The sequence below is a fragment of the Leuciscus leuciscus genome (genome assembly GCF_965113295.1).
Source record: "Leuciscus leuciscus genome assembly, chromosome: 3".
Classification (NCBI taxonomy): Eukaryota; Metazoa; Chordata; class Actinopteri; order Cypriniformes; family Leuciscidae; genus Leuciscus; species Leuciscus leuciscus.
The window spans coordinates 2,940,027-2,957,363 of NC_138727.1; the positions used below are offsets into that span (position 1 = coordinate 2,940,027).

The 17,337-nt window shown below is 39.0% G+C and overlaps 2 protein-coding genes across 2 annotated transcripts in view; one reads left to right on the top strand and one right to left on the bottom strand.

The window, feature by feature from the left end:
- Positions 1–419: 419 nt before the first annotated feature.
- The window catches only part of LOC309494472 (T-lymphocyte surface antigen Ly-9-like), an 82,716-nt gene continuing 65,798 nt past the window's right edge, over positions 420–17,337 (bottom strand). Inside the window, exon 6 of the mRNA XM_082163852.1 lies at positions 420–954. Within this exon, the coding sequence (XP_082019978.1) occupies positions 740–954 (215 nt within the window). The 3' untranslated portion in view covers positions 420–739. The remainder of the gene's footprint in view (positions 955–17,337) is intronic.
- LOC309494497 (uncharacterized protein) lies at positions 6,950–9,604 on the top strand. Its single transcript, XM_082163905.1, has 2 exons — positions 6,950–8,088; positions 8,642–9,604. Exons 1-2 carry the CDS (start codon positions 7,561–7,563, stop codon positions 9,128–9,130), a joined length of 1,017 nt encoding a protein of 338 aa, XP_082020031.1. The 5' UTR covers positions 6,950–7,560; the 3' UTR covers positions 9,131–9,604.

Here is a 17,337-nt window from a genome sequence, read left to right on the forward strand (position 1 = left end):
ACCCCTAGCGCAGAAAAAAATTACATATTGTATCTTTAACAAAATTTAAATTAATCGTGATTTGCTATACATTAAGTTTAAAATATTGAGTCCCTGGTTAAATTATTTTGTTAACGCGACAGTAATTGTAGAACATTCCTATTTCCATGGCGAAGTGTGTGTCCAAATGTAAATCCATCCATTTCTCCCGAAAGACATGTAAGTGAGTGGCTGGTGAACAGGGGGAAGACTTTATAGTTCCCTATAGGCTAAAATGTTGTACAAATTTGTTGTAAAAAAAAAAAAAAAAAAAACTCTCAAAATTATTTGAAAGGTTTATTATTTCTGCTTACTAATTGACATCAGTGTGTTTTTTTTTTTCTCAAATTATAAATGGTTCGCTAGTACTTGTGTATTTAAATGCCTGAAAAAAAAACCCATTTATATTTGGTTGAAAACTGTCTGACCGTGTGATAAATGACAACTGACAAGCGCTGCTGAACTCTGGCTCAGTGCCAAAAGTGCAGAAATCAGCGCTGTGATCATGCGTCAATGAGACAGTGTTATACTACAGTGATTACAACTCTGATCTGTGGTTTTAGAAGGTAGGTCAAGTCTTTCCAAGTCACAGGGCTCAAGTCCGAGTCAAGTCGCGATTCATTGTTGTCAAAGTCTAAGTCGAGTCGCAAGTCATCTTTGATTATGTCAAGTCGAGTCGCAAGTCATCAAATTTGGGACTCGAGTCCAAGTCAAGTCCAAGTCATGCGATTCGAGTCCACACCCCTGGTGTACAGGTGTAGAAGTTTTCTGGATTTCCTTCGTTTTTGTCTGTGATGGACTCTCCTTTCAGGTGGAATGCAGAACACTTCTGTTCTTCTCTAGTAGAATCCTTCCCAATGACTTTATCACTGTTCTCGCATCTTAAATACACAACATTAGGGTTAGCAGCGCTCTCCTCAGGTTTGGGGACCGGTTCTGTGAAAGAAACCGTGAAGAACATTCAGTCCATAGACAAAACAAAATGAAATCAAACACAACTACACTAGCCTTGCACAAAGGGTTGTGACAGTACCATAGTACAATGATGGTAGGAGATACTGTGGTTATTTAAGTACTAGAACACTACACTGGTTTTTGGACATGTAACATGTTCATGGAAGAACCATGTAAATACCATGGTATTAATCAAAGCACCATGCATTATTGTACAATTGCATTGTTTTTTAGCATGTGAGGCTAAGTAACATCAAGCATAATAATATGATGCATTTACATGTGTTGCATGTTGCATTTACACAACAATGGTTTTGGCTTTTGTAGGTTACCTTTGACCGTTCTGATTTAATAGTCTGCCTTACGCAGATCCCCATTTGTGACAACTTACCCCGTACAGTGTGATGAAATAATATAATATTGAACTGTGTTGTCTAAAGTTAGTGTCTGAACCGAAACTGACTTTTAAAAAGAAACCCACCCTGAGAATTATTCATTCTCTGTTTTTTTTCTCATAGTGAACCAAACATGAGCAGTTGAACCCTGTTGAGTTTTATTAAATACTAATATGATTTAATTTATTATAGTCTCAACAAAGACATTTTGCACATGGTTTTTGACTTAAAGCATATTTAAAACCCCACATAGACATATAAACAACACTGGTTTTCACCACAGGGGGTCTTAAAATGCCTTATAGGGTTATTAAAGCAACACCAAAGAACTTTTCCTCTTCGGTCCCCCTACAGGTTGGAAGTGGAATTGTCCATTACCGTTGTCGTAAATAATTTAGCCTATTTATAGTGCGGTTATAGCAGATATAGGGCCGCAAAGTAGAGATGCACCGATTACAGTTTTCTAGGCCGATTCCGATTTTCGATTTTTCATTGAGTTTGACCGATTTTAGCCGATTCCGATTAAATTTTTTCTAACCAGCACACACAAATATTTATTATCTATCTTTTCTTTAACAGAACATTTTACATTTTGAACAGATAATCGCTATAAAATATATATATATATATATATATAAATTATATATAAATTACTCCTGGTGTGGGAAATTCACACACATCTAAAGTGCAGTGTTATGGAAGAACCATTTCTTTCTTTTCATATCCAATATCCAACTAAAAAAATTTGATATATTTAGCAAACTAAACTTCTGTATGAAAACAGGTAATGGCAATAAAATAATATATATATATATATATATATATATATATATATATATATATATATATATAAAAATTCACTACTGCTCACGCGCTGCTCCTGCTCCCGGTGGGAATGCACTCATTGATTAACATGCACGCCGACAAAAATACGCACTGCTCACGCGCCGCTGGCGCTTGCGGTGTGAAACGGGCGTAATTCACGAGGTTTCCTACATGTGCGTTTCGTGTGCACGTGTGATGCTGATATTTCGCGATGTTAATCATGCGGCGCCCGAGTCAATTACGGTCACCAGCCGATCAATCGGTATATACAACAAAGCGAACGCAGAGGTGCGCTTCACCCTGTTACGAGTTGATGAACCACTGAAACGATTTTGGAAACATTATTTTAAGGTAAAAAATGATCTTTAGTGTTGCTTTATGCATCTTGTATTATTGAATGATTGCATAAATAAAAGCATAAGTATATTCTTCTTGCATACAGGTTGTGTTTAGTGTCTGTTCAGCGTCTCACCTTTAAACAGATCTCTCTCATAGACTGGATCACTGGTCTCCTCACTCACTGTGTTCTGGAGTGTACAGGTGTAGTAGTTTTCTGGATTTCCTTCTTTTTTGACAGTAATGAACTCTCCTTTCAGTTGGCGCGCTGAATCTGTCAGTGTTTCTCCAGCAGAATTCTTCCAGATGATTTTATCACTGTACTCACATATTAAATACACAACACCAGGGCTATTAGTCCACTTCTGTATTTTAATCACAGGTTTGGGGACCTGTTCTGTGAAAGAAAACAAATATGAACATTCAGTCTATAAAGAAACACAATGAAATCAAACACAACTACACTAGCATTGCAAAAAGTACTGTGACAGTACCATAGTACAATGATGGTATTAGAGGGTAAAATCCAGCTACTAAACAAAACCATAACTTACAGAAAAAGTACTATAATACTACAGTGGTTTTTGGACATGTGGTATTCTTGAATGTATCTTGTAGTACCATGTAAATACCACGGTATTAATCAAAGTGTCATGGTATTACAATCTGATGCCATTATTGTACAATTACATTGTTTTTTTGTTTTTCTGTATGTGATGCTAAGTAAAAACAACCATAATAATAATAATATGATGTATTTATAATATTAATATTAATGAATAATCAGCATCCACTCACCCATAACAGTCAATGTGAATCTTTGTTCATGCTCTTTACCGTTGATGTCAATGATATAAACTCCACTATGTTCGACTGTTAGTTTAGTAATCGTGATTTGTCCGGTCGCTGTATCAAGAGTCGTGATGCCTTTGAATCTCGGATTCGGGGTTAGAGTTTCTCTGTCTTCCCATTCAATTACCTTAACAATTTGAAAATCTTTTATGCGTTTCCATGTGATGCCGGAGACAGAAGCAGGAAGAGGTTTATCTGGACCAAAGGAAACTTCATCACCCACTGCTTTCACCACCTCTGTACCTAATAATTAAAATATGAGAGATTATGTTAGTCAACATTCAACAAGAAAGTCTGTTCTAGCTGTGTAATTTCAAGGAATTGAATATATATATATATATATATATATAGCCCTTGCTTGATGGTAAATTAAATTAGAAAATAAAAATAAGGTCAATACAGAAACTCTTCAGACTCTTCCATCATTAGATATTCATGAAATTGAGTACAATACTATGATAATAGTTATTAGTTATGTAACTAACTTATAGGGACAGATTTACTAAACAGGGAAAATTAGTGTGAGAGCGCAATCCCAAAACAGTGTGTAAAGTTTAGCGAGTGATCTACTGACGACGTGCAAATGAAAGAACAGATCATTTCCATAATGACCAACACAATCTACCAGTAAATCACCTTGTGTGATTCATTTAAATAATCTCCTCCCGGCATAAATGTTGCGCCTGAAAGGGAAACTCATGCAATAATGAAGGTCCACCGCAAAATAACCCTGTCCATCCTTTTCAGATCTAATTTTTCACAGCGTGTCTTTATTAAATCCACTGGAGGAAGCTGTTAGTAAATCTGACCCTGTTTCGGTTTGCCAAGGACGGCGTGTTATTTCCATGAACACGTTAATAACTCACCTGAAACAGCTCCTGTGGTGAAGAACACAACGATGGAGATCAACGTCAAGAGTTGAAGTGACATTTTTGTTAGAAAAAGTAGCCTACACTTTATTCACTTGTCTTCGAGACTTCGAGACAGAGACACAAACACACCGAGGCGTGGTGTAAGAACAGAGGAAGTTTGAAAACGCCTGGCATTGTGTTGGACTTCCACTAAGTAAAGGGTCACTGCTGCCATCTTACGTTCATTGCAAATGTGTGAAATTAATATCTGGCACAAGTGTGTCTGTTCCCAGCAAGACTACAAACCACAACCATAATGCATGAAAAATAACCACACTAGATGCATTCACATTTTACATTTTACAGAGGATTTTATTCAAAGTGACACACGGCATTCAATGTTTACTATTTTATTGGTTCATGTCCCTTTATCAAACTTATCATATTTTGGATGTGAGCGCAGAACAATCCCTTTGCCTTTGTAGCTTCATGAAACAGAATTAAATGCATTCTCTGCTTTTCTCCACAAAAGAAAAATTAATAGATGATTGGTTTATTTATACGCTACTCTCTGTTTGGTGCCAGTAAGATATTCTCATCTTGTCCCTCCTTGAAAAAGTGTTTGCATATTTAACCATAGATTTATATATTCAGAACCAGACGAGACAGTACAAGTTCTGATGGCACAGACGGTTAAGAGCAGATGCTTTAGTAAAATGTGTCGAGAAGATCCACATGTGGCTTTGCATTTGAAGGTTCATGATGAGCATCAGTCATTCACTCATGAATGTCATTTCTGAGGAGAAAAGAAAACTGTAAAAAAAAAGCTTGTTTTTAAATATACATTATAAAAAACATACAGTATTAGTTCCTTGGATGCTGATTGGTCACAGCTGCACAGAACCCATAGAGACCAAGATTATTTTATTTTTTCTATAATGTTGCATACAGTAAAGATTTTCCACGAGGAATTAAGAAAATACACTTACTCTACTAGTGTGTCTCCCAAGCTAGCAGCAGAAACACCTTAAAGAACAACAGTGACAAATTAATAATTTACACTAGTCGTTTACAGTCAACATGACATTATAATCAACCCAATTTATACTAAATACACATTCTTATTTTTACTGCGAATGATTAATGAGCTGCTGACAAAATTAAGTCCTGTGTAAGTCCTAAGTTCAATCAAGTCCTGCCTTACAATATCTGCTTTCACAAAGAATGTGACATTATGGAAGTAAAAAAGGTTGCAAAAAGTTACCAGCATTCTAGTGACTTTCTTCGGTAGAAAAAATAAAACATAAACAAATAACATCCTCAATGAAAAACCAACAATTAATATTAGCTTTAGAAATACAATAGAAACTCTAATCATTCCAGAAAAGTGGCACAACACAAGTGTCTACAATCGTCTACAATGGCTCCGCCGCGTTCGGACGACGTTCTGGTTGCTCCGTTTAGACTGTGTTTTTACTTAGAACTACTTTTTCCTTTTGTACATGTAACATCTGCAGTGATTATGTATGATAGCATAACATTTTTAACCATTGGAAATCACTTTAATTACCTATTTTGCGATGTTTTATCCATCGACCCAGCGTGGCCACCGGAGATTCTTCGTGCGATGGATGGGAATAATAGCCAGGAGAGAGCCCTCTGAAGCGACGGAATAAAAAGCACAGAGGGAAACGTGCAGGGGTTCGGAATAGACTGAGGACTAGAGCGCATAGTCCACCTTTGCCCATTATCCTGCTTGCCAAAGTCCAGTCGCTTGAGAACAAAATGGATGATCTCAGGGCCAGGATAAGATTCCAGCGGGATATAAGGGACTGCAGCATCCTCTGTTTGACCGAAACATGGCTGACCCCGGCGATACCGGACGCAGCTGTAACACCATCCGATAACTTTTCAGTTTTTAGGATGGACAGGACAACTGAGGCTGGTCAAATCAGGGGTGGTGGGGTATGTTTCATGATTAACAGCAAATGGTGTGACCCAAGAAACATCATCACTCTGTCAAATTCTTGCTCGCCTCACCTGGAGCATTTAACAATCACACTGCATGAAAAGTGGGATTTTCGACAGTTACCGGCGCTGTAGATTGTCGTGGAAGTTCAGGTTTACGACTGCAAACGGCAATTTACAGGCAACACTGCAAACTGTCGGAAATTGTCGGAAATTGACGTGGGACTTGCTTGCCCCGTGACCCCCCTCCCTCTAATGCTTTAACATGTAAATGAGACTGCTGTGAGCTTTACAAATGCAAATGAGGGTAGCAGGGGGAGTTTTATCCCAGGTGACTAAAAGGTATTAACTTAATTCTAAAAAAAATACAGTACAATACAATATTTATTTATAACGCACAATTAAAAACAGCCAAGGCTGACCAAAGTGCTGTACAGGGCAATAGATAAAATGCAGGGCAGAAACAGGACAATAAAAAAAAGAATAAAAAAAAAGGCAATAGTTGTATCATAGTCAAGGGGTATTAAAAGCAAGAGAAAATAAATAAGTTTTCAAGGATGTTTTGAAGATGGAAATTGAGGGAGCTAGTCTGATATAGAGGGGTAGACTGTTCCAAAGTTTTGGGCCTGCAGTCGCAAAAGTGCAGTCGCCTCGTTTTTTAAGTCTGGATCTGGGCACTATAAGAAGACAGTGATCACTGGATCTCAAAGTACGAGATGAAGTGTACGGGCAGAGGAGATTGGTCAGATTTTGGGGGGCCGGTTTGTTAAGAGCTTTATACACAAATAGTAAAATTTTAAAATCAATCCTGAATGTGACAGGTAGCCAGTGGAGTTTGAATAGCGCTACCACTTTTGGAGCAATGCACAACATGTTGCAGAAATTTTCACTGCCCTTTTTGTGATAGCAGTATTATTAAACAGACAAAATGGGACAAATTGAATAACCACATTAAAATCCACTTTAAAAGGCTGTTGTTCATGAAGGAACATCTGGACTTACAGTGTACAGTGGCAATATATATTATTTTACATTTATCCATTTGTCAGACGCTTTTATCCAAAGATAGATGGTTTTCTGCATGATTTAGGCCACATTTACACATAGCCGGGTATTTAGAGAAACGAATATTTCCCCCCCTCCGTTTTCAAAAATAACATCGTGCACACAACATCGTTTTCAAAAAAGTTGTCGTTTACATCAACCCGCATAAATACGCCGTCGAGCGGCATCATAACTATGCCAAACCTATGGGCGGCAGTGTAGGGAGAAGGAAAAAGCCATGCAAGCCAATCAGAATCCTCAAAATCGACAACAACGAATAGCACGAGCGACTTCCTGTTCCTTTCAAAACAACAGATATGGCGCGAGGTTCGTTTGTGTGGACAGACAGCGAAGTTGAGTTACTCCTTAAAGTCGCGTTAGACTACAAGGCAAGTAAATCCCAAGACAATGTTGACTGGGAATCTTGCCAGTCCAAATATGTCGATATGTTGGCGCAATTCTTGGAGCAATACCCGTCCGAGACCAACGATGAGTTTCCTCATGTAAAGGAGGAGATAACGCGAGCCCATCTGACAACTAAACTTAAGGCAATTAGAGGGAAATACAGAAATTCAGTGGACACTGGACGCAGGAGCGGCCACGGAAGAGTGGTGCTCCTCTACTTTGAACTGTGCGAGCAGGTTTGGGGTGGTTCCCCAGCTACTACGACCATTGCCTCCGGCATCGAGACCAATGAACTGGAGGATTCCTTTTCTCCTTCCCCCGCCACATCTGCTTCGTCCTTGGTGGAATTCTTGGACGCCGAGTCTGAAGCAGAGGTTCAAGATGTTGATGGAAGTGTGACCATCACCCCCACAGTGAAGCAGAGGAGAGACCTTCTTCAGGTATGTATTTATTGTCATGTATGTATTGTTGGCTTTGTTTAAATGAGTGTATGTATCTGTGAAATCAAATGTAAGATAATATAAGAAATCCTTCAGCAAAATAATTCATCCTGAAGAAATTTTTTGTCACAATAGTTCCGGCCATAGTCTGTAAACATACACGTAAAAAAAGTAGTGGTGAAAGGCAAAAATAAAAAAAAGTAGGCTAATGAAGAGAAGTCACGTCAGTCGTTCTCATACAACATTACAGCAACGGGGAAGTGTTGCACAGTTTAATGTCTATTGGCAAAAAAAAAAAAATTCCTGTGTCTGTCATGTACATTTTGGGGAGATTAGCCTTCCATTGAAAGTATGTTTTAATTTCTGTATTCCTATAGTCTGTTGAGAATCGTGACGTTTCGTTTACTGTTAAGTACTTGTTCATAGATTGATTATGCTGAGGGAATATAGGCCATCATTCATCATGGTAATATGAAATGTGATTATTTTTGTATAGGTTTACTTATGCAAATGAGCATGTTTTAATACATTTTCTTTGTTCTACTCTGTAAAGGCTAAACTGAAGGGACACCGGCATGAACGGTTCAAGAGGAAGCTGCCAGCTGAAAACCAGTGGCTGAATGCCATTGAGGATGACAAAAATGTCAAGAAGAAACTTGTGGAAATTATTGAGACCTCAGAAAAGCAGGCATCCGAAAATTTCTCTAAAATAACAAATACCCTGGATAGGCTAACATCATCAATTGCAGATGGGTTTGCTCTAATGCGGCAAGTTGTGCAGACACCACCACATTACAATATCCCATTTGATGGAAGAGGTCCTTATGGACCAGTTTATGCACACACGCCACCACTACACACACACTCCTATTTCCAAAATTCAGCACCAATTCAGCACTCATTCCCACCCAACTCGTCAGCTGACAACAGACCACCCAATGCAGTTCCACTCAGCACCATCAACATAACTGATTTGGCACACACACCTGTTGAGGTCATGCAGGGTCAGTTTTTATATACCCAAGCCCTTAAGGAGGATTAGCGATATTGAGACATACAAAGTTTCAATTGATGTGCAATTGTAATTTGTAGAAAAAAAATTCCAATACTGGTATTGTATATTGGTACTGTATTTTGTTCATAACCTTATTATGTTATGTTTGTGGATGTTTTTATAGTGTGAAATGTTACCCTGAGCAGTTCCAATATTTTTGTACCAAGAGTTTAAAAATGGGTACTATATAGGTAGCCTTGAGTTAAGGCCTCTTGATTTTATTTTTATTTTTTTACTTAAAGTGCCCATTGCTTAAAAAGCAGTACTGAAGAGGCAGCTTATATGCACTACTTTAGTCAATTTGTGAATTCCTCTTGAAGTCTTAAGTTTACTTGAAATATGCCTTTATTTATTATTTGACCATTTGCACTACAAATGCCACTTTGTTGCACTTCTATGCTTGTCTGATTTTCTGGATTAATGACAAACATCTCTTCAGAAATAAAATGTCTGAAAAATTAAGACGTGTGTTTGTGTTTATTTAATATGGTTCAAACCAGATCAACCTATTATAGAAAGCGTTCACACAGGACCATTTAGAATTTCTCATTCTTTATGTGGATAATGGCATTCTAACAAACAAATAACATTTACACTTGGCAATGTCGATACATTACATCCAAGTGACTTGTAAACATGTACAATGTAAAGAATAGAAAACTAAACATATTTGCTTTAACATGTTGTAAATTTAAATGCTTAACACATTGAAATGTAGCCAAAACATACTGCCTAAATGCTGGCATGTAAGGAGCACACAGTGTTTAGGTCTGTGATGAGCAAAAGCAAAATATTGTGAACTATGACAATAAGAACTTTAAACTTTGAGATGTCATACAATGTCATACTGTCTGATACCCCACACACAATGGAGAGAAGATTGTCCCTGTTATGGATCCAGGAATTGAGTGAGGATTCTCCTGACCCTCTTCCCTTCTGATGTCATGCAATCAGCTCTGGCATGTGGTTGTGTGTCTGGCTGGTTTTCCCTGTCATATTGAATTGCCTCAGCAACAGTGTTGTCATCTACCGTGTCCTTGGAAGCCTCACAGTAATTGTGCAGCACGAAACATGCATAAATTACAAAGGGAAGATCAGCCAGATTAATGTCCATGGCCCTTCTCAGGGCTCCGAACCGGGCTTTTAGTCTCCCAAACGCACATTCTATCACCATCCTTGCTCGGCACAAAGATAGTCCAAAATACTGCTCCTGGGCAGTGCTTCCCCCATTGACATATTCCTTCATAAGATATGGGAGCAGTGGATATGCAGGGTCGCCTAGTATGTAAACCGGTATGGCCTCTTCATCTTCGATGATTTGCCTTGGACAGGGAGGGATGCTTCTATCTTTCAAGGACGTGTTAAGAGTGGAGTTAGCAAAAATGCGTGCGTCGTGCACGCTCCCAGGCCATTTCACTACCACATCCATGAAGGCATATTTATAATCGCAGATGGCTTGAATGTTTAAGGTAAACCTCCCTTTCCTATTGATGTAGTCACTGGAATTGGCTGGTGGTTGCTTTATCTCTACATGCGTCCCATCCACAGCACCTAGGCACTGAGGGAGGCCATGAGCTTCTTCAAAACCCTGCACAAGTTGCTGGACAGCATCTTCGGATTTCGGCAGTGTTATATACTTAGGACCCAAGTGGACAGTTATTGCTCTACACACTTTTCGGATTATTATTGAAACTGCCGATCTAGACAGGCCGAATGCGTTGGCCGTCTTACGTAGTCTACCCTCATCAGCTAAATAGTATAGGGTGAGGGCGACTTTTTTCTCTACACTGACCGGCGACCGCATGACAGTAGTCTGACCTTCTATGGAGGGATGTAGTAACTCCGAAAGCGTCAGTAGAGATGACCGTGACATTCGGAAGTTCTCATGCCATTCCTCCGGTAGCACGACTTCTTTCTCAAAGTTTTCCCACCAGACCGCGGTTCGCCCAGGTCGGATCCAAAACCGGCGACGGCGACGTTGGCAGGCAATATACCGGCGTCTTGGAAGGGAAAGCTGCTGTAAAAATGCTGACCTTCGTGTACTCCTTCGCCTCTGCTCCTCGATATAATACAGCAGTTGTGTTTGCAAATGCAAACAGGCCAAAAGCGTTTGCACAAACGTAAAAATGAGTACCACCTTAACAGCATCCATGATCAAACAGTAACGTTACCCAAACAAACTCTAAACATAGGGCGCTCACATGACGTTAAGCATTTTCTGGCGCATAATGTGACGTTTGAGAACCTAAAACCCCGTTTTTCCCAGTTGACACGGCAACACATAACCGGCGTTTTCAGAAATCTCCACTTTGGCCGGAGTTTTTAGAAATAATCGTTTTCTGCGATAAAAACGGCGTTTTCGTGTAAATGACAGGCCAAAACGCAGGGAAATATCTGCGTTTTCCTATCGTGTAAACGGGGCCTTAGACAAAATATTAAATTATCTTCATTAATGTCTAAAGGTTACACAAACAATCCACACTGAAACTTAAGCTAACAAAACACAAACAATTATATATTCCTGTATTTTCTGTATTGTTTCTCACAGTAAACTGCCATGCAGGCTAGAATTGCGAAACATTATTGGATAAATCTTATAATTTACATTTCTCTGGGCCAATCGGAATCTTAGCACTTTTTCTCTTGGCCAATCGGAATCTTAGCACTTGCGTCATAATCTTGAAGCACACACACAGCGTCAACAACAGCTGAGCTCGCCATTTGCCTGGCTACCGTGCGAGTCTAATGGAAACTCACGCATGAATTTTCCTGCATTGAACTTGTTTTAGCGCCTGCCAAAGTCTTATTTGATCGGTGAGTAATGTAGATGAACGGCTGCGTTTGTGACGGGGCGCATGTTTTAACTAAAAGAACGACCAGAGAGAGAGAGCCGGTCGCGCGCGCGCACTCTCTGTGTAAACAACTTCTCGTTAGCTTTTGGCGCTTTTTTTTTTTTTTTAAGTTAGCTTGCTGCTCATGGTTCATGTTCAGTTTCCATGTTATTTTAGCTGTACACGAGAGAATATGTCAATTTGGGATACTAAACTGCACGTAAACCGATAGCAGCATGGCATAGAGTTCTGAGTCTGACTGGCTAACTTAGCTCTTTGCTAACTAAGTTAGCTTGTCCATATAGCAGCTTGCTACGGGGTTCACAGATGATGCAAGGTGGGTTTAAAGGTGAATTGTCTAATTTATAAATGTGCGTCGTGAATGTGACACCTAACGTAACAACGTTACCAGGCAGAGGAGAAGGACGATGAGGTGATTAGATCTAACTTAACGTTAACTTAACGTTACAAGGAAGCACACAAAAAAAAATCGGAGGGTTCTGTTAGAAATGGTATTCTTATTTTCAGATATTTTATACATTTGAAATATAAAATCGGTTGATACAAATTGGGCCTGAAATTTTATACAAATGATTGATTTTATTTTTATTTTGCAGTATTATTGGATTCGGATGAGAATATCAGGGGTAATCGTTTTCTCTTAACTTATAATTGCAGTTTAAAAATTAAATCCTTTAACTTTTATATATTTTATTTTACATTACCTCTGTATAAGCGTCAAGATATAACGTTACCCCCTTCAATAATGTACGAAGGAAGCTGCAGCCCATTGAGGACACCAGCATGTTGCACAATACTGGTGAGTAAGTTACTGATGACAACTTAAACATAATATTGTGTTGTGTACAACATAAGTCACAGGCTTATTCATGTGTTTTATCTAATAAAGATTGTGCCATGTCTAGCCAAGTGGAGCGTCCTGGCAGTGAAATGTCCACTCCTGGTAAGTACTTTTCCCCCATGCACAAAACATTGCTCTGCACAAAGTCACACTCCATTCAAGACAAGTAGTTTTTTACTGCTTGTGAATAATCTATTTTAAATATATACAGTGCTGGTCAGAGTTATTTAAGCCGCTTAATTAAGAGTGAGAACCTACTCATCTTGAATGGACAAAATAAAGCTAATGTTTTTGTCTCATCTTTCCATAGAACATTTGAAAAGTAACTGACACTACTGGAACTTCAAACGTGCAGCGTTCTATGGTCAGAGTCTGGTCGTCCCTCTGCCCGTTTGAAGCTCCAGTAGTTTCAGTTACTTTTCAAATGTTCTATGGAAAGATGAGACAAAAACATTCGCTTTATTTTGTCCATTCAAGATGAGTAGGTTTTTCTCACTCTTAATTAAGCGTAGTAATGACTTCAGTATTACATTATTAATTTAGTATAGGCAACATGACCGTACTTACTGGCTGACTCATGTGTTTCAGACTCTAAGTCAAACTTTGAATGTCTTGTGGAAGCCTTCTCTGACCCGGAGAAATGTGCAGCCAGATTTCAGCGCAAGGAAATTTCCAGTGAGTATTCACTTTATCTGTTGCCCCAACCTTTATTTCTTTTTTCAGTGGAAAATAAATTTAGTTTTGAGGAATAACATTTCAGTATTTTTCTACAGAGATTGGACTTTAATGGCAACCAACAATCCCAATGTTCAAAGAAGGTTCAAATGTCTGTAATGCCAGCAGACTAGCACAAGACAAACAATTGTTTAAAAAATACATAAATGTGTATATATAATTTTAGAAAATGAGAGATGGTTTTGCTAGATAAGAACCTGATTTCTCGACTGGGATTGTGTAGAGACTCTAAAGCTGCATTGAGACGGACATTTGAACCGTCTTGGAACATTGAGATCTTTGGTTGCCATTAAAGTATATGCCATTAAAAATATGGAAATGTTTTCCTTAAACTTAATTTCTTTTCCACTGAGGAAAGACAGACATGGATATCTTGTCACTCAGTGTGAGTAAATTATCAGGAAATGTTCATTTTGAGGTGAACTAATCCTTTAAGGCTGATTTATACTTTTGCGTCAGACCGAAGCCCGAGCCTCTACGCTATAGGCTACACTGTTTCATTTATACTTCTGCATTGTTGTCCCTGTTGACGCACAATTACACCTGCAGAAAGAAGCCTGTGAAACCCGAGGGAGGCGTTCTAGACCAATCACAGCGCTTCCGTCCACGTAAAATTGACGCATTGTTACATTTTGGGAGAGGTGCACGTCAGGGTGTGCTAAAGGGTACGCTATGTACACAGCCTACTCTGTAGCTACAGCGGGAGGTCGACGCATAACTATAAATTGGTCTTTACTTACTGCTTGAGAATCAAGTTTGGTAACAGTTTATTTTATTGGCTTAATGACATGTTTCAGACAGTCTTGCTTAGAAGAGCATATTATATTGCTTAGAATATTCTTTGTTTTTTTCGCCCTTAAGATGCTAGCGCTCCTCTGAGCAAAGACCTGTTGACACCCAGTAAGTATTCATCTCATCGGTCACTTTTGTATTTTGTCAGGCCTTGTGAAATGTAAGAATATTCAGTTTTTCATGATTTCATCATAAAGGAAGAGGTCATGGGATTGATGGCTATTATTTATTTAATAATTGTAAATAATCCTGTAATTTACAGGAAGCAGTATGCCATCTTCACAACTCTGAGACAAATTGTGGGCGCTACGAACTGGGGCAAGGTAAAAAAAAAAAAGAATCTTACATTCTTTTATTTTTTTACTTTCTTAAAAACTTACAAACATTTTAAAGGTAAGATTCAAAGAATATGCTTTCATTCTCTTGTATAAGAAAATAGATCCGTTATAGTTTATGATCTTAATCATACATTTTGTTTCCATAGAGTAACCTCGCCTCATAACGAGGGCGTAACCTCACATTTACTCAGAGCTATGTCTGCAAGTCCAGATTTTCATGACGCTGATCATGACGACATTGTAAGTAACTTTTACTATTTTCTCCTTGTTTCATTTTACTGTGACTTGCGTTGTTTTTATTCATATCACTCTCATTTAATTGTTTTCCAGCTGCCTGTAAGACGTACTACGAGACAGTACGCAGGAGCTTCAGGTACAAACAACCAGATCTGGCATTGCAGGCCGAAGCTGTGAAGAGTTCAGCTCGGAGTCGAGCGAGAAGAAAGAGGGTACGATTTTTAGTCAATGTGACTATTTTTCAAGTGCATTAATAGATGTTTTGTGTCCATACACAGTGCATCACAGTACTGATTGTCTGTATTGGTTGTTTTTACAGCTGCTAGAAGCGAGACGGTGTGCTAGGTGAGGATGACGTGGGCATTTGGAAGTGCGCCACCATAGATCTGATGTCCGATGAAGTTCAACCACCAGCCAGGAGCTCACAGAGCTCTGTGCTACGCTGCAGTCGAGATTAGAGGCGACTCCTAAATACAGGGCAACGCACCACAGACGTTTTCAAAGTGGATCGAATTCAGAGAGAACGCCGCTAGTCACCTACAGCTCCGAAGATGAAAACAGACACTGAGCTTCCAATTTGTTGTGTGTGCAGATGATCTATGCTTTGTACATAGGTGTATATTGTTTTGTGTTTGTGCTAATAAAGCTCTTTCTTTGAATAAACAGCATGTCCCTGGCAAATTTTCCTTTCCTTTATAAATTCATGTCCTTGATGGTAATAATAGTGTAGTCCATAGGTTAACAATGACATGAATATACCACAGAATAGCATATTATGAATATAAAAAAATATTTTATATATTATTATTTATATGAATATTATAATTTTTTGAATTTATAATGAGCGAGGGTGACCAATAGTAACAGATCTGCCAACCAATCACGAGTGATTTTTCTTGTTTAAACCACGTGGGTTCAACCAATAGTGAGTGAGGAAATTCAAGCCTTTCTCTGGCGGGAGCTGCTATTCATATGGTAATTAGAGCCATTCACACCTCCGGCGCGAGCGCTCTGCATACGTCATGGTTCGTTTCCGACAATATTCGGCACAGACGAACGCAACGTTCACAGGCTGTAAATTGTCGTTAACTGCCGAAAATTAGGGAGATTTACGGCCGTTTACGGGGTCGGAAATCCCAATTTTCATGCAGTGTCAGGTGCTGCCCGTTTTATCTGCCTCGGGAGTTCACGTCGGTCATTACAACGGCCGTTTATATCCCACCTCAGGCGGACACAGATACGGCCCTGTCTAAGCTCCATGATGTGCTCAGTGTGTGTCTAAACAGTCATCCGGACGCTGCCATCATTGTGACTGGAGATTTTAATAAGGCAAAACTCAGACAGGTAATGCCAAACTTTTATCAACATATCACCTGTCCAACTAGAGGGAAGAACACATTGTATCACTGCTATTCTTTATTCAGGAATAGTTATAAAGCTAACTTGTCAGATCATGGTGCTATCTTTCTTATTCCGAAATATAAACAAATGCACGTGCGGGTGGCTCCAGAGAGGCGGGTTGTGAAACATTGGTCTGCCCAATCAGAATCCATGTTACAGGATGCGCTCGATGACGTGGACTGGGATATGTTCAGGGCTAGTTCTGGTGACGTCAATGAGTTTGCGGACGCAGCTATCAGTTTGTTGGCACTCTGGTTGAGAAAGTAACACACACCATCAAAATAAAAACTTTCTCTAACCAGAAACCATGGGTTGATAAGACGATCCGCACAGCTGCGTACAATGCGGGACTTTTGTCGGGAGATATGAACAATTACAAAGTGTCATGTTATGCAGTGCGAGCCGCAAAACAAAAGTACAGAGAGCGAGTGGAGTCTCATTTCCAACTTAGGGTGTATTCACACCAGGAAAGTCCGATAGTTCACTTGCTTTGGTCCAGACCAAATAAAATGTTTATTTTTTTGGTTGGTACGGTTCGCTTTCACACTGCTCTTTTTGCAAGTGAACCAAAATTTGTAAACAAAACCACACGTGTGCTAAGGTCGTCCATTCATTGGACAAGGATTCTCAAGTAGGGAAATCAGGAAGGGGGGAAAAAAAAAGGCTCAGCACAGAGATATTTCGTACTGCAATATTTGTTCTTTTACTGATTTTGTGTTATGCTCTACAAACGCAATATGAAGAAACTAATGAGTCTCATATGATACAATGTCATCATTTTATTTTTTTTATTTTTTTAACCTTTATTTTTACAGGCAAGTCATTAAGAACAAGTTCTTATTTACAATGGCGGCCTGACAAGTGAAATAACCACTTAGGGAAAGGGGAAGTCGAGTTAAAAGGTACAAAACATTATAGATACTTACGGGTAAGCAATTACATAAATACAATTGAAAACTCAACACAGTAGACAACAGACCACATTGACCAGCTATATGT